At 35.3% G+C, this 22,712-nt stretch overlaps 1 protein-coding gene across 1 annotated transcript; it reads right to left on the bottom strand.

The window, feature by feature from the left end:
- Nucleotides 1-121: 121 nt before the first annotated feature.
- Nucleotides 122-22,470, bottom strand: LOC149790311 (uncharacterized). The gene is made up of 13 exons (XM_089973196.1): nucleotides 22,341-22,470; nucleotides 19,001-19,102; nucleotides 18,116-18,217; nucleotides 17,058-17,125; nucleotides 15,461-15,637; nucleotides 14,323-14,544; nucleotides 13,403-13,596; nucleotides 12,540-12,804; nucleotides 11,526-11,664; nucleotides 10,819-10,860; nucleotides 10,037-10,150; nucleotides 4,625-4,830; nucleotides 122-2,650 (listed from the first exon to the last, which is right to left on the bottom strand). The coding sequence occupies exons 1-13, from the start codon at nucleotides 22,393-22,395 to the stop codon at nucleotides 539-541; spliced, it is 3,798 nt and encodes a 1,265-aa protein (XP_089829322.1). The 5' UTR covers nucleotides 22,396-22,470; the 3' UTR covers nucleotides 122-538.
- Between the last annotated feature and the right edge of the window lie 242 nt (nucleotides 22,471-22,712).

The raw sequence follows: 22,712 nt of genomic DNA, 5'->3' as shown, positions 1-22,712 counted from the left end.
GTAATTTTCTATGACAGTTATTCCACTATTGACCTAAATCATATACAAATACAACCTGTGTTAAATGAAAGAGGAAATCTCGATCCCTTAATTTCATTCAGGATTTTAAAACTAATATTCATAAGTATTCAATACATTCAATAAATAAATTGTTTCAATTGTTTCGCCTCTGAATAACAAAGGCGTGATTTCTCTGGCTCATACTGAAATTTCAACAATGCCTTTAAATATGGCCAAATAAATAAAAAAGATGACAAATATTCCTTCTTTAGGACAAAAATTCCACGAAACAATGTCTCACGCGAGAACAGTATGTCTCGCAAGAGTACAGTGCTGTGATGACTAATATATCATTTTTAAACGTAAAACACAAATTTGTATTATTACTGTCGCATACACTTCAAAAATTTTACACATGTATAGCTATCTACTGATGCAGGCAATATACAAACAAATGGCCAAATGAAAGAATAACAAAGGTATACACGATTATATATAATCTTTTGTTGAATTGATATTTTCTAGTAGATGCCATCCATTATCCTACAGATTTCATTAAGGCCTGCTTCAACTTGTTTTCAAACTTGAGCGAGTACTCTCGAACTTTCTCATACTCTTCCTTACTGCCTGCTTGAATGAACCAGTTTCCCCTCGGCAGCTGAAGACAAGTTTTGTTACTATTCGGATCAACGAAGCGATAGGTGTGCCTTTCATTAAGATCGTAATCGTCTGTGCGAACAAGAACGAATCGCGTCTGCACGAAGGTCCGACCATACGACCTGAGATAGGTCGTTTGCAATATCTGATCCATCAGCATCTTCATGATAACGTAGTGGCCGCATCTCAGCGCGAAATCCAGCGGTGTCCATCCCTGTTTGTTCCTGGAAATGAGAATGGATAGCATCTCCTCTGGATATTTATCCAGAAGTATCTTCATCATTGAAGATCTCCCGCTGGCGGCGCAGAGATGGAGAACAGTGTTATCTTGGGCATCCTTCACCAAGACGTCGGTAGTTCTTGTTCGCAGCAATTCGAAGGGTGCTTCTCTTCCCCAACCGACCGCCACGAGGAATGGTGTGAGACCTCGATTGTCTGGGATGTTGACGTCAGCTTTTTTCTTCATCAGAAGTTTAATGGTTTCTAAATTGTTGTAGTCAAGTGCCAAATGAAGAGGCGTCTGTGAATTTGCGTCCTTATTTTCAACGTTTGCACCTTCTCCTAAAAGAAGCTGAGCAGTTTTTGACTTTGAAAGTTTGGCAGCTTCACACAAAGGCGTGGTTCCGCATGCAAGACAGTTGACTGATGCTCCATTTTCCAGAAGTATACTTATGATATCCATGGACTGAGCTCTAGTCCCTCGAGAAGCTTTCACCAGAGCGATGTTTTTCTGTTCTGTTGTCCATTCTCGTCTTTTTAGGAGATCTTTTACAATATCTGCGGACACAAGGTATTGCTCGTCAGAAAGAAGTACGTCTGGAAGAGTAAACCCACTGTTCGCCATAATTTCATAGATTTCAAAGCTTCCCCTCTTCACAGCAACATCAAGCGCAGACTTCTTTTCCTCCTGTCCCCACGTTCCAGCATCAGGGTCCTCCAGGACACCGGTTTTCAAAATAGCTGCCACCAATTCTTTATTAGGGACCTCCTGGTCAACACTACTCAGTAGGAGACCAACTTTTCGAGGTTTTGCATCCGATTCTATGGCGGTATTGTCCTGTTTCAGGACAGCCATCTTCTGCTTGCCTTCCTTTAGCAGATACTCGAAAAAGAAATCAAGGAACTCCAGATCTTTCAATGATCGGTGCTGAGCGATTCTTTTTACCTCTCCCTGTAGTAGGTAATGTGCAATTATTTTCGCCAAGATCTCGAAATTAGCATTGTTTACTCGCATGATGAAGACTTCTCCTTCATCGCTCGAATGAGGTGTTCCGACGAAATCCGTAAGAAAAGAAAGACTACAACCTTCCAAGATTTGTTCTGGGTGCTTTTCCCCAAAACATGCCATCATGGCCTCCATAACAGATTCATGGGAAAATGTGTAGCAATCCCTGTCCTCGTAGTAATTCACAAATATTCCCACCAATGATGGCAAAGCCTGTAGCACGTCAGCGAATACAGTTTCGGTGGCTGGAATTTGGCACAGAACTGCTAGATCAAGCACCCTGTCCTTGAAATCTTTGCTAGGGACGTCTGGCTGGAATTTCTTTGCAAAGAGGATACCGTCTTTCTCAAACATCATTACAACCATGGCGAAAAAATTCATCTTGTCCAGATCATACATTGCTCCCAAAGTGTACCTTAAGCTCTCTATAGGTTTCTCAAAGAATTGAGATCCCATCATTAGGATCGTCTCCTTTGCGGACAACAGCGCACAGCATTGTGGGTAACCAAGCTTTGACTGGTGTACTTTTGAACTCTTGTCAATGTCGGACTTAGTCATAGTCCTTCCAACGCTTATGAGATGTCTGCTCAGCATGGTACGCTTCTCACGATATGAGAATTCAGAAGAAGATACATCGATTATTTTATCCTTACGGAATAGGGGATGTGTTGAGAGGCGACTGTAACACTGGTCAAGTATATGGTTTCTGACGCATACAATTATCTGAACGTTTGGCGCGTCTGGTCTTTCCGTAGAATAGTCCAACACCTGTTAAATTAAAAGAGACATTAAACTCCTGTATTTTCGTGTGTACGTACGCTTGCATCCTACAATATGTGTGCATATGTTTGCAAAGGCAGCGATTACTGCTTTCATTACTTGTCGATGATAAGAATTATCCAGACAACCTATAAATGGAATGGAATGTACGCGTCATCTTTGATCGGTTAATTCGCTGATATGAACTCTTTTTCTATGCTTCTACTCCATTCAGTACTTATAGTAATATTCCCATCCAAACTAATGGATTATACCTGTCGTTAAATCTCTCTTTGCCACTTCCTAATCAGTTTAATGGATTTATATGTTCGCAGATATATCCATGGGACACTATCCTGAACTGAGGTAAAAACCCATATGCAATGATACCTCTTCCTGTCAGAATGTCTGTTCCTGATGCTCTTTTTAGAGCTCATCCCATTCCATTAGAGCTACAAATAAATGTCAGAATCCCACACCTCAATTTATAAAAAAAAGTTTTATTTATGCAATCGAAGAGACATAAAGCGGCCATGCGGGCAACCAAATAAAAATTGCCTTATTAAGCAGTTGATGTTATACGGTGTGAAACATGCAATTATTTACTGGTATATGTACATATGGGGTTTTGAAACTTGGTTTGTATGTACCGGTATGGATATTCATATGAGCGGATGGTTAACACAGCGGTTGACTGCTAGTTGATTCTCTCTCTCTCTCTCTCTCTCTCTCTCACGAATGCACACCTTTGCATAAACTACACATTTATGAGTTCGATCAAGGTGGCAGTTGACATTGGTATAGATGGGACTGGACTTGGTATGGAGCATAGACATGATGTTGGTAATGCGTATAGACATGGGAAAGATCTCTCTCTCTCTCTCTCTCTCTCTCTCTCTCTCTCTCTCTCTCGATCCCTCGAGGTAGAGCAAGAAATAGAGACAGAGAAATAGAGAGAGTCAATATGGAGAATATTTTCAATTAGCAAATTTGTGTTGCTTTTGTGGAACTAAATGTGTAAATTTTAGGTTTGTTGTCTCAATGTAATTTACTTCTCGTCGAAAAGTTAACGTCCATAATTACCGACAGAAATTTCTCCAATGACTAAGACTAGGTTTGGTGACACGCATGATGTCCTTCCGGAAGTACGGACACATATATTATTGTATAAGGCTATTGATGGACCAGTAATTCTTTCATGTGATAATATCAGTTTTTGTGGTCACATTCTGTGGTGTAAATTTGAAAAGGTGCAATGGCTTTCTTTTAAATAGTTTCTTGAGGAACAAGCACTCGCAATATATTGATTGAGCAATTTACAAAGTGTGTCCAACCTAGATTGATCATTAAGATATAGCGAATACGGCATGTTCTGTATTACATTTCATGCTGATTTTAAATGATGAAGCTGTCTCCGATCATTCAAAAACAAACAAAACACACAATGGAGCGGGGAGGGGCTGAGGGGCAAACCTTATTCACCATCATATTCACCATCTTAGTTAACTAGAGCGTATTATTAAATACTTACTGCAAGATGATTTTGGCCCACTAATTTAGTCGTAAAGCTGCGTAATTCAATCTGATCAGAGTCAACATTTCTAACAGAACGGAAATCTGACGGACACTGGGATTTTATAATGTTCATTTAACTTTTCCATTCACCTATCCATACGCGCACATGTTAGCAGAGGTAATTGCATGTTTAAGCATCATTGATGGTTACACCTTTTTGGCGCAATATTGCTCTTACAATGCAGTATACCCTTCACAACAACAAAGTCTGAGGTTTTGCAGGTATAAGACTTGTAAATTAAGTATAAACAGAAACCTTGACATTTGACCTTGAAGATCAAAGAATACTATTCTTATTGCACCTTTAAAGTTTTACAGTGTTTCACCTCGGTGGTATTCGTGTTCAATTCATCGGGTCAACTCGAAATGCTTTCCAAAAATATGTAACCTAGAAATGACAAGTCTCACCTTGTCGAATTTCTTGTACCATTGCTCCAGCAGATTTTCGTCTAGTGAACCGCTACCAAAAATATCATCGATCAATATGGCGTTGACCGCACGTGGCTCAACGTACTCCCACTGATCAGGGGAGGTAATCAAGAGACATTCATCTTCATCATACTTTGCTACCATGAGACAAATGGCTGTTGTGGTCTTGCCGTCACCAGTGTTACCTTGGAAATAAATGTAGATATATTGTCAACATTTTGGACATGTTCTGCGAATACATTTGAATTTTAGTAAGATTCCAGTGTTTCATAAACATGTCAGATACTATGGTAAAAACATTTAAGTCATGAAATGGAACTGGTAGCAAGTCATCAGATGTGCGATAGCCGAAGGTTTAAAAAGTGTTTGATGCAAGTCATCAGATGTGAGATATGCGATCGGTTTAAAAAGCGTTGGAAGAAAGTCATCAGATGGGCTAGAACCGACCAGTTTAAGCCATGTTAGTAGCAAGTCATCAGATGTGCGATTGATTTAAACGGTATTTATTTCAAATAAAATCATCAGCCAAAGTACATAAAATATCACACATCAAGAGATACGGAGGACAAAGCACAAAATTATTTTGAGTGTCTCCTCAATGCAACAGTTTAGATGGTCTGGTTGACGTACGATATGAAAGAAATAAAACGAAAAAGTGCAGAATTCGATGCAAGAAAATGATATACATAAAAGAAATGTACATACAATATTGTAATACTATTGGATAGTAGATAACTAAACGTGTTTTCATACCAACAGACAAGATACCAACAAACGTGGTAATGAAGACTCTCTGGTACTAAATGTAAATGGTCCCTATAGGAAAATCCAAAATGGGCACAAAATCGAGTTATCGCTTCTTCTCTTAAACTGATTATATTGGGTCTTAGCCAACAAGAACTCTTGTTGTGTCTGGTTAATCTAAGATTAAAATGGTGCAAATGTGACATACATCATGGCTGGTATGGAGACACTCTTGAATATCTTTGAAAGTTATTTTGGAAATACAGAAGTCTAAAAATGAAAAATTGCTTGGCATAATGATAGACAATATATTGTGCTGGAAAATACAAGTTGATAAGGTCATCGCTGTTTTACCTCTTGAACAGAATAAACTCTTATCTCCCTCAAAAGGAGAGAAATATATTCTACAATGTATACGTCACACCACATATGTTTTGTTCTATCTGGGGTAGTTGTGATGCAGAACATCAAGATTACTAAAGTTTCAGAGCAAAAAGATCAGCTAGAGTTATTATTGATGTTTATTTAGATATACCATCAACAAATCCTTTTGAAACCCTAAAGTGACTTCCATTTCAGTAGAGAACTCGGTTTCAAAAGAGTTTATTAGTCTATAATTCCTTACATGGATTGGCTCCTGATTGTCTTAAATGCAATATTAAATTTGTTGAAAATGTATATATGATTATCAACTAAAATCCATCTCAAATAATAGTTTATATTTACCTAACCAAATTCAGAGTTTTATTAAATCAGTTTTGCTTTTCTGGATCAAAAGTATGGAATTCCATAATTGAGTCAATCCTATAAAACTCATCCTAGTCAACATTTACAGAAACAATTATTTGCATGACTTGATTTAAATTTAGTACTACTACTCTTTACTGTATTATAATGTCTTACACGTGTTTACTACTACTCTTTACAACATTATTCTATGTACTCAGATACAATGTCTTACACGTGTTTACTACTGCTCTTTATAAAATTATTCCTTTTACTCACCTATAATGTGTTACACGTGTTTACTGCTGCTCTTTACAACAGTATTCCATGTACTCAGTTATAATGTCTTACACGTGCTTACTACTACTCTTTACAACAGTATTATATGTACTCAGTTATAATGTCTTACACGTGTTTACGACTACTCTTCATAAAATAATTCTTTCTACTCAGATACAATGTCTTACACGTGTTTACTACTACTCTTTAAAACTTTATTACATGTACTAAGCTAAAATATCTTACACGTGTTTACTACTACTCTTTACAACATTATTCTATGTACTCAGATACAATGTCTTACACGTGTTTACTACTACTCTTTATAAAATTATTCCTTTTACTCACCTATAATGTGTTACACGTGTTTACTACTACATTTTACAACATTATTCCATGTACTCAGCTAGAATGTCTTACACGTTTACTACTACTCTTTACAACAGTATTATATTTACTCAGCTATAATGTCTTACACGTGTTTACGACTACTACTCTTTATAACATAATTCTTTGTACTCAGATACAATGTCTTACACGTGTTTACTACTATTCTTTACAACATTATTCTATGTTCTCAGATACAATGTTTTACACGTGTTTACTACTACTCTTTATAAAATTATTCCATTTACTCACCTATAATGTGTTACACGTGTTTACTACTACATTTTACAACATTATTCCATGTACTCACCTATAATGTCTTACACGTGTTTACTCCTACACTTTACAACATTATTCCATGTACTCAGCTAGAATGTCTTACACATGTTTACTACTACACTTTATAACATTATTCCATGTACTCACCTATAATGTCTTACACGTGTTTACTCCTACACTTTATAACATTATTCCATGTACTCAGCTAGAATGTCTTACACATGTTTACTACTACACTTTATAACATTATTCCATTTACTCACCTATAATGTCTTACACGTGTTTACTCCTACACTTTATAACATTATTCCATGTACTCAGCTAGAATGTCTTACACATGTTTACTACTACACTTTATAACATTATTCCATGTACTCACCTATAATGTCTTACACGTGTTTACTACTACACTTTATAACATTATTCCATTTACTCACCTATAATGTCTTACACGTGTTTACTACTACACTTTATAACATTATTCCATTTACTCACCTATAATGTCTTACACGTGTTTACTACTACACTTTATAACATTATTCCATTTACTCACCTATAATGTCTTACACGTGTTTACTACTACTCTTTATAAAATTATTCCATTTACTCACCTATAATGTGTTACACGTGTTTACTACTACATTTTACAACATTATTCCATGTACTCAGCTAGAATGTCTTACACGTGTTTACTACTACACTTTATAACATTATTCCATGTACTCACCTATAATGTCTTACACGTGTTTACTCCTACACTTTATAACATTATTCCATGTACTCACCTATAATGTCTTACACGTGTTTACTCCTACACTTTATAACATTATTCCATGTACTCAGCTAGAATGTCTTACACGTGTTTACTACTACACTTTATAACATTATTCCATGTACTCAGCTAGAATGTCTTACACGTGTTTACTACTACTCTTTATAAAATTATTCCATGTACTCACCTATAATGTCTTACACGTGTTTACTCCTACACTTTACAACATTATTCCATGTACTCAGCTAGAATGTCTTACACGTGTTTACTACTACACTTTATAACATTATTCCATGTACTCACCTATAATGTCTTACACGTGTTTACTCCTACACTTTACAACATTATTCCATGTACTCAGCTAGAATGTCTTACACGTGTTTACTACTACACTTTATAACATTATTCCATGTACTCACCTATAATGTCTTACACGTGTTTACTCCTACACTTTATAACATTATTCCATGTACTCAGCTAGAATGTCTTACACGTGTTTACTACTACTCTTTATAAAATTATTCCATGTACTCACCTATAATGTCTTACACGTGTTTACTCCTACACTTTATAACATTATTCCATGTACTCAGCTAGAATGTCTTACACATGTTTACTACTACTCTTTATAAAATTATTCCTTTTACTCACCTATAATGTGTTACACGTGTTTACTACTACATTTTACAACATTATTCTATGTACCCAGCTAGAATGTCTTACACGTGTTTACTCCTACACTTTATAACATTATTCCATGTACTCAGCTAGAATGTCTTACACATGTTTACTACTACTCTTTATAAAATTATTCCATGTATCACCTATAATGTCTTACACGTGTTTACTACTACACTTTATAACATTATTCCATGTACTCACCTATAATGTCTTACACGTGTTTACTCCTACACTTTATAACATTATTCCATGTACTCAGCTAGAATGTCTTACACGTGTTTACTACTACTCTTTATAAAACTATTCCATGTACTCACCTATAATGTCTTACACGTGTTTACTCCTACACTTTATAACATTATTCCATGTACTCAGCTAGAATGTCTTACACATGTTTACTACTACTCTTTATAAAATTATTCCATTTACTCACCTATAATGTGTTACACGTGTTTACTACTACATTTTACAACATTATTCTATGTACCCAGCTAGAATGTCTTACACGTGTTTACTACTACACTTTGTAACATTATTCCATGTACTCAGCTAGAATGTCTTACACGTGTTTACTACTACTCTTTACAACATTATTCCATTTACTCAGCTATAATGTCTTGCACGTGTTTACTACTACTTTTTATAAAATTATTCCATTTACTCAGTTATAATGTCTTGCACGTGTTAACTACTACTCTTTACAACAGTATTCAATGTACTGAGTTATAATGTCTTACACGTGTGTACTACTACTCCTTATAACATTATTCCATGTACTAAGCTATAACGTCTTACACGCTTACTACAACTCTTTTTATCAATCCTGTATGTACTCATCTTTATAGTCTTGCGCAATGTTATCTTAGCAGTAGATTCATTTTCTAGTTTTTAATATAAGTTATTGTCTAAAGACGTTTGGCAATAATTGGGAGCTGCGGTAGCTCAGTCGATAGAGTGTCGAACTCGTAGTTCATGGATCGCGGGTTTGATAACTGCCCATTCCTATGTGTGTTCATGGGTCATCACTTAGTTCCCATTTCTTTGCCATTATATAGCCAATAATGTGCTATAAGTGTCATTGTTACCAACAAAAACAAACGACAACTATACTGGAAATATTTCATTGGATACTCACATTTAGGAGAGCTAAAAATCTAACACATATTAGAAAAATATGTATCAAGATAGAAAGCTACATATATAATATGCAGCTAGATAGGTAAGTTCGTCAATATATTTATAATGTTAGTGTGCGTGTGGGGCGCTGGTGGTGCTGGTGGTGTGTGTGTATGTGTGTGGGTGGGTGTGTGGGAGAGAGAAAGAGAGAATCATGTTGATCATGGGAGGCAAACTTCTTTTATTTTCAATGTCTTCCAGACGGGTTATATCCCTTACCTTAGGCTATATAATTTAAACCGTTTGGACGATATTTGCGGTCAATACGTTATATTACATTATTCCAAAGATAAGGCAGAACCATTTTTCCTTTTTCTAAGGGATATGCCTACGACCATGTCACCTACCTCGTAAGATAATAGATCCTTCCTTGTCAAGCTTAGCTCTCGCCTTCTCGTAAACTTTTGTCTTCACAAACGTATTGGGGTTCCTGTATTTCTCAAGAAATCGCCGTGTGAGTTCTTCAATGACAGAATATATGGGGACAATTATTAATATACATCTATAAGGGACATATTTAACCCTTATACCAAAACATCTTTAAATCTTTATGGGGACATAGTTGACCACTCTAAGGGAATGATGGAACCCAATAAATGACTAAAGTCATAAAAATTTAACAAACACAGAAACATAAAATGCTTCGCCTTTGATGATATATATATATATATATATATATATATATATATATATATATATATATATATATATATATATATATATATATATATCGAGTAAACAAAATGTTTCTTGTCTCAGATATATAATAGGTAAGAGGTACTGTATGTCTCTTCGTTGCGAAAATTCAGATTGTTAAATAAATAATATTTTACCGTCAAAATTCACAAGACACTGCAAACATTTTATGAAGGTGATTTCATATCATATTTTTTTTTTGTTTTATGGAGTTGCCAATACAGCGAAATATGTGTGACTCCTTGGTCATCGTATATACATCAGAATATAACTTTTTTTAAATTTAATATACAGCATGATATTTTACAAGCATAACATCAAAAGTAGTGGTTTATGCATGGTATTGGTGAATTTCAGGGAGAAAAAATAACATCAGTTTTCTTTCCTTTTTTGGAAAAAAAAATTAAAGAATATAAATAGTATTGAGTCGTACCTTTTCTTGCTTTAAGTTCATTATTTCCGGAGCTGTACGGTGCTGAAATATTTGTAATACACGAATGAGATACAATACAACTAAAATCCGAATGTGTTTCTAATAAGTACTTGGTCCAATTAACCGTATTGCAAAGGCACTGTACTTGTTTAAATTTTTTATTTTGTTTATTTGGAACGCATTTAATAGATTTCTGGGGACATTTATTAGAAATATGGCCAGTGTAATTTACAAAAGCATATCGAACACATCTGAAGAATCCAAATCACGAAGAAAGCTGCCTAACCTTTAGTTTCCAACAAATAATAATAATAATAATAATAATAACAATAATAAATTAATATGTATTTATACATAACCGCATCACTCAGAACAGCATACAATGATAGAGTAAGGTCTAGACGAGTAAAGTAAAAATGACTTCTTTAATACAAGTTATTGGGTATTATGAAAGTTTGCCGCCTGATGTGTTACTACTTTTCATCCGCATGCTAATACTGAGACACATACTAACAAATTAAAGTAGGATAATTGAATTTAGTTTCAAGATCGCCTATCGGACGTAAATACATACATACATATATATATATATATATATATATATATATATATATATATATATATATATATATATATATATATATATATATATATATATATATGTTGCATGTTAATTTTGCGACATGGCTGAAAGTATTCCCGTATACCTATATCTCTGTCGTCCGTTTCCTCCGCCCATCTCTGCAGAATATCTAAATACTGATCTCTCTCGTGGAATTTAACAGTTTCGTGGGACAGCTCTTCCACGCGGGCCAAGAATTTAGGTCCACCGAGCCTCTCAGCCACCTGTAAGAAAGAAATATTGAGTAAAATATAGATTTCAATACAAATATGATTTATCCAAACACCACGATGTGCTATGAATTATGGGGCAGGATTGTTGCCCCTTCTCAATAGGACAATATTCATTGAGAGAAGGATACGTGTTACCGTTTCGAATATCAAATTAATTTTGTGCTTAAATGTTGCGAAAAAAGCATTATATATATTTATTATTACGTCAAGTTACGGTACTTTTTTGAAGTCGTGTATATGGGTTTTTCCTATTCTTCAGAGAAGAGAGGTAAGAACCGTGTCAAAGAGCCAGAATAAAATACCTTCTTTATCCGTGTTGGCAATAAATTTAAGGGTTGGCAATACATTTTAGTGTTACTAATACGTTTAAGTTTAAAATCCGAGTGTAAAGATGCTTACAATGTTAACAGTCCTAACCCTTTTTTCTTTTTGTTTTGTTGTTAATTAGGTTAATTCCGTGAGTTCAGTTTTATTTTTTGGGCATTACTTTTTGGTGGGAATACATAACTGTTGCAAGCAACTACTTTAAGGACACTAAATGTTCCTCTATTAAAACAAGGGGCGTATTCCCATATCAACGAATTTAAGTATAGATGAAAATACATGTTTTGGGGTTCTTTAAATAATAAACCATGAAAATATATTCCCGATGGAGATAATAAAAACTCATTCAGAGTAATCAATTACCGGCGACGCGAAGAAGCACATAGGAATGTTATGCACTTCATATTTTGCATGCATTATTATATATTTCATTTTTGCTTCTCTCCTTTCTTCTGTAATGAGAAGAACAGTCATCTCATTAAGATGGTTTCATTGAACAGTATAGGATATAAATATTTGCTGCAACAGAAGTCCGCACACACCTCTTTAAAATCTTCCAATTTTCTCTCATATTCGTCATCATACACGGCGGGTACGGACAGGTTGATGATAAAGTTTCTGTGGTCACGTATCCTCACGACGTCCGCCGCTTCACTCACATCATCTGGTGAAGGTTTCCGACGCCAGATAAAGTCATTCGATCTCTGGATGTTACAGATATACCTTAGCAACCAGAAAATAAGGGCAGCATCAAACGTCTCAATGGTAGCATTCTTCTCTTCATTCAGTGGATAGAGAAGATCCCATCTAAAAATAAACAAGCAAAAACAATGTAAACTAACTTCTTTAAAAATTCTTCGAGACATAAAACGCTTGGAGGAAAAAAAACCGTTGGCACATGTTTTAACAGTTTATGACCAGAATCGCAATTTTGTAAAACAGTACATCTCTTCTACAACAAAACCCCCCAAGAATTCCACAAACGGCAATGATATGCCACTAGCATAAGCCTAGTTATTTGTATGCAGTACGTGCAAAATGCGCATGAAAACACATGCACAGGCATGGTTCCAAAAGTACTGCTATGTTTAAAGAAATGACATGCCAAGGTACTCTAATCAAAACTTGATCATTAGAACAACGACATTTATTTTTGCAAGTACCTTAAAAAAGACACTAATTGAACTTGACTAACTTAGAGATTTGAAGAGCTAATGTCCACTCAAACCTCTGGTAGACAAACTGCTGAAGTTGTCATCCTTTACACAACTAACATTTATTTTGTATTTGCGTACGTTCATGAATATAAATACATCTATCTATTCAGCCATTACCAGATATGTACATTCATTATTTGATCGAATTCATGAAAAATAACCAAGATTTAAATTTAAAAAATACTGGCCTTTTCCATAACAGATGGTAGGCGCCCGTGCTGTGACTCTTCAACCGCCGTTTGTTTTTGTTGAGAAACTCGTGCAAATGTTTTGGTGGGTGTTGTCTCTCAAGGTAATTGTTAAGGGCCACTTTCAGAAGGTCGGTCCCTACGGTGGTGATCATTTTGGCGTGGCGGACAAAGTTTGCCTCGCTCTTTGACAGCTGATTCAAATACCAAACAGAATGAGATAAGCAACAGAGCGCAGTGTCTCTATGACGAATATATAATTGTGACACTGTAACACAGATTCTCTGCTTATTCTGGGACCGATGAGGTCAAAGGTTAACTCGAGCTAAATATAGCATGTACACAATGTCATAGTTATCTTTGTTTAGTAATTGTTGTTGCACTCAAGGTCATGCATTATATTAAACAAACGTACATGAACCTTTTTAGATCACACAATCAGTAGTGTACAGGAAGCTGACAGAAAGGTAATTTTAAACAGTGACTGATGGATTGAGGGAAGCAAAAACACAATTACAAATATAAAACTAATTTCCTCCCTGTCGTATTGCACAACAAAAGCATCATAGCGTGTCTCAAAAGAGAATTGAAAACCAACTAATATTCATTGAAAAATGTTGAAGTATCGCAATTAAACTTACGCGGATCTATGCATTACAGAGGTCTGAACATGAACATGGTTTCTATTTTATCACGAATTTATATATGAACATACTGATTGTGAATGCTTACCAACGGCTAAACAAAGCATACCAAGAAGTAAAATGTTGGGCATGTGAAAATAGATGAAGAATTGTGGCCCGAGGGTAACATCGTGATTTCTTTCTTTGGTCTGAAGACACGCAATAATACAAACAATATTTTTTATACTATATATCGGTTTGAAACTATTTCATAAAACGCATAACGTCATATAATACCTTAATTTTTGGCTTTTTGGCCGTCTGTACCCATTGCTTTGTGGTAGGGTCCATGTGTTTTACAGTTCTCTGCACAAAACGGTGCATGGAGTATAACATCTTGTCCTTGCGTGTGCTCCACGGGACGTTCTCGTCATGCGGTCGTGTTCTCTCAGAGGAAACTGGCGGTAGCATGACTCCTGCCGTCCGAAACTCATGCTTAAGAGTCCCTCGTGGGGAAACCTTTATATAAAGAACCATACTTATATCAGAAAGTGCAAAGTAGTTCGGGGATTCGTGTCAGAGGCCGTTAGTAGAACACACAGTTCCAAATATAAACAATTTTATCCGGAAAAATGAGTAACCGATTATTCTGTTTTGGCCGTAAATTGATGGACCCATGACCAGTCCCAATCATTTTTATATAAACCTCTGGGCTACAATGCATAAGAAATGAATGGTATATGATCTGGAAAGTGGGTGTCAAATTAGTTTAAATACAGCTCCTAACACAAAACATGTCTAAGTTAGCAAATTAGCAAGTGTATCTAGATTGTTATATCAGAAATGATTACGTAAATTTTAACATAAAATAACTAAATATTGATGAATTAGCATGGGTGAAAATGAAAGCGAAACAGTCACAAAGTTGATGGATAAAATTGTGTAACTTCCATAACTGGTATACGACTGCGTATGGCAAACCCCAAACAAGGCTATTAAAGGTATGTAAAAAAAATCAGTTGTGTGAGAAACATATATGATATTCATGTGAGAATCACAAGAATAAAGTGTAATGGACAAGCATTCTGAATTTGAAAATGTATATATTGTATGCACGTGATCAATAACTAAATTACAAGTATCGGTAACAGACGATCGAGAGAGAGAGAGAGAGAGAGATAGGTAAGTAGACAGTCAGATATATATATATATATATATATATATATATATATATATATATATATATATATATATATATATATATATAAAGATAGGTAAGTAGACAATCAGACGGATAGAGATAAATAGATAGATAGATATATAGACAGGTATAAAAATAGGTAAGTAGACAGTCAGACGGATAGAGATAGATAGATAGATAGATTCATAGACTGATACGATTTCATGCAGAGTAGTTTGGTAGTTTGAGGAAAACCTTGTTTAGTGGGGCATCAAATACTTTGGATTGCTGTTTGGAACCAGCCACCCGGCCGTTTGGAAGAACTAAGATGTTAGAGAATGGTTGTGATTGCTTAGGGAAGGTCTTGTTAGAACTAGCGTCGCCATTTCTTGATTCTTTTTTATTTTCTTCTAAAGGCGATTTCTTTGCGCCCTGTAAAAGAAGAATTAACCGGAATTTTCTTAAAATTAAGACAAATATTCACATGCAAGCCATTTTCATATGCGAATTTTTGTAATGTTGTACAAATTTAGTTATATTTGCCCACCTGCGGCAGAAAACATTGTTTGTTACTTCAAAAATGAAATATAAATGTTGTCTTCAATATGACATTATGCAGTGTTTTCTTGTGCTTTTCTTTATTTTTTAATGTTTGGTTATTTTCTAAAATAAGTTGACGAGTCTCATTCTGCCAGTTTGGACGTTTTACACTTTATCACTCTGCGTGTAAACTTTCGTTAGGACGTATACAAAACATAATAATAAAAAGTTGTATTTTAATAGACTGATCAGCAAGCGATGTGGCTCCTTCTCTTGGGGCTGAATTAGTTTATAATATACATTATGTGGAATGTCCTTATATCCAATGTTTACACAGTTACAATACAGAATATTCTTACATGTTTTGTTTACACTGTTGCGATCATATAATATTATATCATTACCAGAAGAAATCCTCATGTCTTCACCATTTATGAATCGCATTGAATTGCCATTTTGTGGTAGGCTTTCTAGGCTGATAAATCGGCCCCACACCTATGATATTGACTGGCGGTTTAGGGCTTGATATCGCCTATTCATTAACACCTGCAAACATCTGCAGTCAATCTTGTCTGAACACATCTGTATACGTTTACTTACTTACCGGTATTTCTCGCCACAGTTGAGCTACCGTCATTTGAATGGTTCTTTAACGATATGCACATCGACAATGGAATAGCACAACCCACTGTCCTGTGGCCATTTTGAATTTCGCGCAGATATCACTGTTACCAAATATCGGTCAGTGACTAACCAGTACACAGGTGTGTTCCGGAAAGATTTGCATCCAGCAAGATTGCACATTTTAATGAACCGGTGACATCAGATCCACATAACGTCTATCAATATCAAAACAGAATTGAGGGTTTGATTTTTTGGACATTAGGTTTTCAAAATATGATTGCTTATGGAATTGTTCCCACTGTCCAGTCCTAAATTATCTCATTGATTGACATACATTTATACGACATTTAAAGAGATCAAACATCTGGCAATACGTCAGTATTCCACTTTGGCCTCGGCATGTTTATTTCAATAAAAACAAACCAAAATACAATCAAATCAGGTAAGATGAACAGTTAAATATGAAATATAAGGCAAACTAATTTACTAGAATCACAAGTACTTTTTATAGTTATGTAGATAAAGAAAGTGACCATTAATTATTCAGGCGATTTCATACAGAAAAACACATAACATATATTTTACAGCAATATTTGAAAATTACATGAAAAACGGACATGAAAATATACAGAGTAACGAAGGCCGGAATTGGTGTGGCTTCATTTAAATCTTATTACTCTTTTCTTACCAATGAAGTTCTGCTTTGACTTTTCTTGGATTCTTTATTCTGGGTACTGATGTCCTTTTCTTGTTTTCCTACATGGAAATTTTAATACTTAGGTGCATGTAATTGATTTGTCTTCGTCTTTGATTTGTCTTCGTCTTTGATTTGAGATAGAACAGATACACCAAAAAGACAAAGGCTCGATCGTTTCGATTGTCTGACTAGTTCGATTACACGCACAGACACACACGTACACACACTCTCTCTCTCTCTCTCTCTCTCTCTCTCTCTCTCTCTCTCTCTCTCTGCCAGTTCGACATTCAATTTAACAATAGATGCACACGTTCTGTGATATTTCATCTTTCTGAGCCTTTAATTACGTTTCCCTTTAATATTTATGCAGAATATACTGTAGTCCATTTTCCATGCTATGTTACAATTATCCATTCGTTCTTCTTACATTTCCCTTTTGTCCTCTTTCTGTGATATTTCATCTTTCTGAGTTTTTATTTACGTTTCCCCTTATTATGTATGCAGGATATATTGTTGTCCATTTCCCATACTATGTTACAATTATCCATTGCGTTCCCTTTACATTTCCCTTTTGTCCTCGTTTCTTTGAAATTGTCTAAATAGTTTTTACAAGAAATGGTCAAAAGAATCAAAGTGTATTGCGTCATCGAACTTGTTCGCTTTGTTTCATTCAGAAAATAATAATATTACAAAACAATTGAAATTCGAATGTTTCAGTTTCAAAACAAGCACCAATTATTACGGTATTTCTCACGTATACTTTCTTGTTAAGCAGTAAAAGACATCGTGACATTATGACGTGATAGTATGACGTGATATTATTACGTGATAGTATGACGTGATAGAACGTTTTATATCATGACAATATTCAAGTACTAGTACTATTAGTAGCAGTATGTGTAGTAGTAGTTGCATAATAGTATCATTAGCAGTAGTAGTAGCAGCAATAGTAGTAGTAGTAGTAGCAATAGCAGTATTAGTAGGAGTAATAGTAGTAGAGCAGTCTGAAGAAGAGGAGGAGGTTGGAGGGCGAGGTGGAAGTGTCTTACCATTTGTCTTCAACTCACTCTTCTTGTTCTCACTGTCCATTTTTGGCGTTTTGGTCCCTTCGGATACTTTCGATCCATTAGACTTACTTGGTGATTGTTTCCCTACAAAGATAATCATGAATTTGTCACTCGAGTATCCAAAACCTTGTGGATAGCCCCGGAAATCTTAAAATATGATAAGTTTGTCAAGGTCTCATACAGTTGTTGAAATCGGGTAAAAACCAGTTATGGAATGAGTGGGAAAATCATAGAAATGACTATCTCTGAAATATACTAAACTCTGTTATTTTATTTGGTATTTCAATGAAGATTCCATTCTTTTACATCAGAATGACATTCGACTCGCTCGATATACTCATGTGTGCCAAGACAAAATTTGAGAATGGGTAATACTTGTATATTCTTAAATAGAGAAATGCCAAATGATTTGATGAATGATAGTGATTGATATATATATATATATATATATATATATATATATATATATATATATATATATATATATATATATATATATATATATATATATAGATAGATAGATAGATAGATAGATAGATAGATAGATAGATATAACGTAAACATGCTACTGTATCTATGTTGGAATTCCCAGATGGACTTGTTGTTCTTGCAACGCCCACTTGCAAACTCATTGGCCACAAGCCAAAGCAACTAGTCCATACGAGATCTCAGATAGCACGCAACCAATAACTTATCAAGCCAGAATGGTCCGTTTACCTCGCAAGCCTCTCACAGTGCCCCAGAAAAAAACTGCTCCATATAAATTCTCTGAAGCAGCAGCAGCAGTAGTGTTAGTATGATGATGATGATGGTGATGATGAGGAGGAGGAGAAGGAGCAGCAGGAGGGGGAGAAAAAAGTGTCTTACCATTCTGCTTCAGGTCATTCTTTTTATTCTCACTCCCAATTTTTGGCGTTTTGATTTCTTCGGCTACATTCGGACCAGCAGACTTGCTTGACGATTGTTTCCCTTCAAATATATGCATGAACTTGTCACTATAACATTCCCAAACCAATCCCTGAAATCTTAGATATAGGAAACGTCCAAAACTTATGGGAAAATCTCTGAAATCTTATATGTAGGAAAAGACCCACCCTTATGGGAATATAGCTAAAATCTTGGATTTAGGAAAAGTCCAAAGCCTATGGGAAAATCTTTGAAATCCTAGATGGATGCAAAGTCCAAAACTTCTGGGAAAATGCCTGAAATCTTATATGTATGAAAAGTGTAAAACCTATGGAAAAATCGCAGAAATCTTAGATGCATGAAAATATGAAAAGCTTTTCAAGGTGTCAGATAGTTGGTGAAATCGGAAGAGTTTTGGAACATCAAGGGAAAATCATAGAATTAGTATACTATGAAGTACATACAAGTCTAGATCTTCTTGTATTTACTTTTAACCCAGAAACAGAGTGCAGGGTCCCTTTTACCAGCTTTCGTTCTAGGTATCCAAAAGAAATAGACTACAGGGTCCCTTTACCACCCTCTAGTATCGATACCCCAAAGAAATAGAGTACAACGTCTCTCTACCAGAGTCAGTAGGAAAGGAAAAATGGCTGCCAGTGGGACAAAACTTCTTAACGGAGTCAAAATGCAAGTGACACAAGTACGGAACTCTCAGCGATATTCGTACTCCAGACTATCAACAGGAATTTAAAAATAAATAGGTCATATAATTAAAACATTGCTCAGCTAGTATGAATAAATACAGTTTTGTGGATAGATTTCTATACACGTTGTCAATACAGTCAAAACACATATGTAAATATGATTTGTTTCCTTTAAAGGTCATTTTGATTTGGCTAGACAGGATTTAATGCATCAAATGTTCACAAACAAACTACACCAAAATTTGCAATTAATTACAGCAATATATCGTGAGATTCCAAATTACTTTTAACACGTATACTTTTTATGCGAAATCAAAATATTCCAAAATTAAATCCAAAAATTTTCTAACAATTTTGAAACCGATGAGTGACTTTTAAGGTGGCGTTCTACAGTTTCGTATTTTGCATAGGGTTAGAATTTTAAAGAAAAAGAATTTCCCCGGCTTTTCTCACTGGTTATACTGTGTCTTTAAAAAAAAGATCTTGTACATCTTAGGTAGAGTTCAAAGAACCTTTAATTCACGTTATTTTGGTGTATGATTCATGGGTCTAATGTGGTTTATGGAGTATACAGCGTAGCTTTACTCCAGATATACGCCTTTCAAAAAAGTGCTGGCTCCACTTTTTCGTTTTCACTTCCTGAACTTCAGTGGTAAATTGCATAAAAAGAGCCGATAACTTTCTTTACATTTTATATATTTGGTAACTCGTTCATTGAACTTTCAGAAGCTGGTAGTGTCTAGTCTGGAAAAATTCATTTTCCCTATTTTAATAGCTGCTACATATAGTGTATTTTAGACTAATTCAGGCTGATTTTTTTAGCACATGGGAACAATCATTTTAGTTGTAGTGTGTTTAGGTCATGTAAAATTTCCAAAAGTACAATATACAAAGAAATGTCAGCCACATTACATTAAAGTAGGATAGAGGTATGCCAACATTCTCTCCACTGTGCATGTTTTCAATGCAAATAACTTCAGATTACATACGACACTCTCTCTCCAAAGTACATAATAACTGGTGAGCGCCCCCTAACCAACTGTCATCTTGTCGCATAATTGGATTGAAAGTCACGTGAATTGACATTTAATGCTTTCAGGTGCAAAGAGGTGACAGGGAAGTCGACCATCACGGTCATCGGTAGTGTCGTCGATTGCAGACAAGAAACGAAAAACTATCCTTAAGAAAACTGCTAAGACATCGAAGTTTCTAAACGTTTTTAATCGGTGTGTTATAAGTGGTTCGTTGTCCGCTAATTACAGTTTGTATTATTGACATTTTATGCATCGATGCCATATGATTATAATTGATTTTACATAAATTCAGGGGGCCCCGAGTGGCCGAGTGGTCTAAAGCCCTCTCCGTTACGGATCACTGCCATCTCACCTCTGTCTGCGTAGGTTCGAGTCTAGGATTCGTCCAATGTGGGTATGTGAGAAAGCTTGCCAGTAGCTTCTCGTGGGTCGGTGGTTCTTCCCGGGGGTTTTCTGGATTCTTCCTCCACCATTAATACTGGCTGCCATGCATAGCCTATCGTGTGCTCAAAATTGGCGTTAAATCCCACAACAACAACATAAATTCAGGTTTAACGTGACACACGAGTAAATTAATACATTTACCATATGAAATACATGTAAGTTCTTGATACATTTACCATATGAAATACATGTATAATCCTTGATACATTTACCATATGAAATACATGTATAGTTCTTGATAAATGTACCATATGAATCACGTGTGTTGACTTGATACGTGTGTAGTCATTGATACATTTACCATATGAATTACGTGTGTAGTCCTTGATACGTGTGTAGTCATTGATACATTTACCATATGAATCACGTGTGTAGTCCTTGATACGTGTGTAGTCATTGATACATTTACCATATGAATCATGTGTGTAGTCCTTGACACGTGTGCATTCATTGATACATTTACCATATGAATCACGTGTGTAGTCCTTGATACATTTACCATACTTTTAGTCCTTGATACATTTACCATACTTTTAGTCCTTGAAATATTTTCAGCATCTTAAGATTTTTGACGTTTCGGGGTTTAGAAAAATACTCCTGCCACTAATTTGAGTTGCATTAAAATCTTCTCTTTTTGTCCTTAAAAATATCTTACGGATTCTGTATGGAATTTTAAGTTAGCTCTGAAATTTTTATCAGAATTGGACAAAAAAAAAATGTTATGGTAATAAAGATGTTGTATATGATTTATCGTGCCGTGACCTCGTTAAAAATAAAGGAACATGTTTTACCAGAGTTCAGTCTGACATCGGGGAATTCTGCTCCTAATGGATTATGACTGACCTGTGGGCTCGAAAATTACCTGACTTTGTTTTGGCAGGTAAGGTTTGACGCTTAAGTGATACGTTTTCAATATCAGTTTGCTGTAAAGGGTGCTTGCAACTCCCAGACGAGCAATATACGTTATAGTTTTCAAGATGTTTGATGTTTGTTACACCATACTGACCAATCAAATCTCATACATAACATATGCTCCATTCACTTTCTAGCCTCACCGGTCGGTTTAGAAACTTTGCGTTTAAGAGGTCATTTTATTGCGTATGCTTTTTATGATCACACCTTTCTTAGCGTCCTTAACTTTCGTATCTTCTGCCTTCTTTGTTGCAGATGACATTGTTCCAGTTCCTGACTTGGTACGTCTACTTTAATTCCTCAGTGCCATCCACCATGGTGTCCTTACATGCGGTTTGTAGGCCTGAAGTAATGCGAAACAAAGAAAAATTAATAAAAGATCACCAAAAGTGTTGTAATAATACGTGTGATGTTTTGATTGTCTTTCAACTCATTAAAGCAAGACGTATCGACCGGAAATTATCTACATAGATCTTAATTAAAAAATTTAGAACATCGGTGGTAGGCTCTATTTAATTTTTATGTAGTAACTGTTTTTGCGACTGTCAGAGATGAGTGATTCAGTGAGTGAGCTGATGA

This window comes from Sinohyriopsis cumingii, chromosome 10 (assembly GCF_028554795.1).
Source record: "Sinohyriopsis cumingii isolate HCF-2022 chromosome 10, ASM2855479v2, whole genome shotgun sequence".
Taxonomy (NCBI): Eukaryota; Metazoa; Mollusca; class Bivalvia; order Unionida; family Unionidae; genus Sinohyriopsis; species Sinohyriopsis cumingii.
The sequence above is the reverse complement of the archived record's forward strand: the minus strand, read 5'-3'. Positions and strand labels throughout refer to the sequence as shown.

Coding starts and splice junctions, on each gene's coding strand:
- LOC149790311 (XM_089973196.1), bottom strand. CDS start 22,395: ATGTCATCTGCAACAAAGAAGGCAGAAGATACGAAAGTTAAGGACGCT. Junction 19,103..22,340: donor AGTTAAGGACGCTAAGAAAG/GTGTGATCATAA, acceptor ATATATTTGAAG/GGAAACAATCGTCAAGCAAG. Junction 17,126..18,115: donor GAGTGAGTTGAAGACAAATG/GTAAGACACTTC, acceptor ATTTCCATGTAG/GAAAACAAGAAAAGGACATC.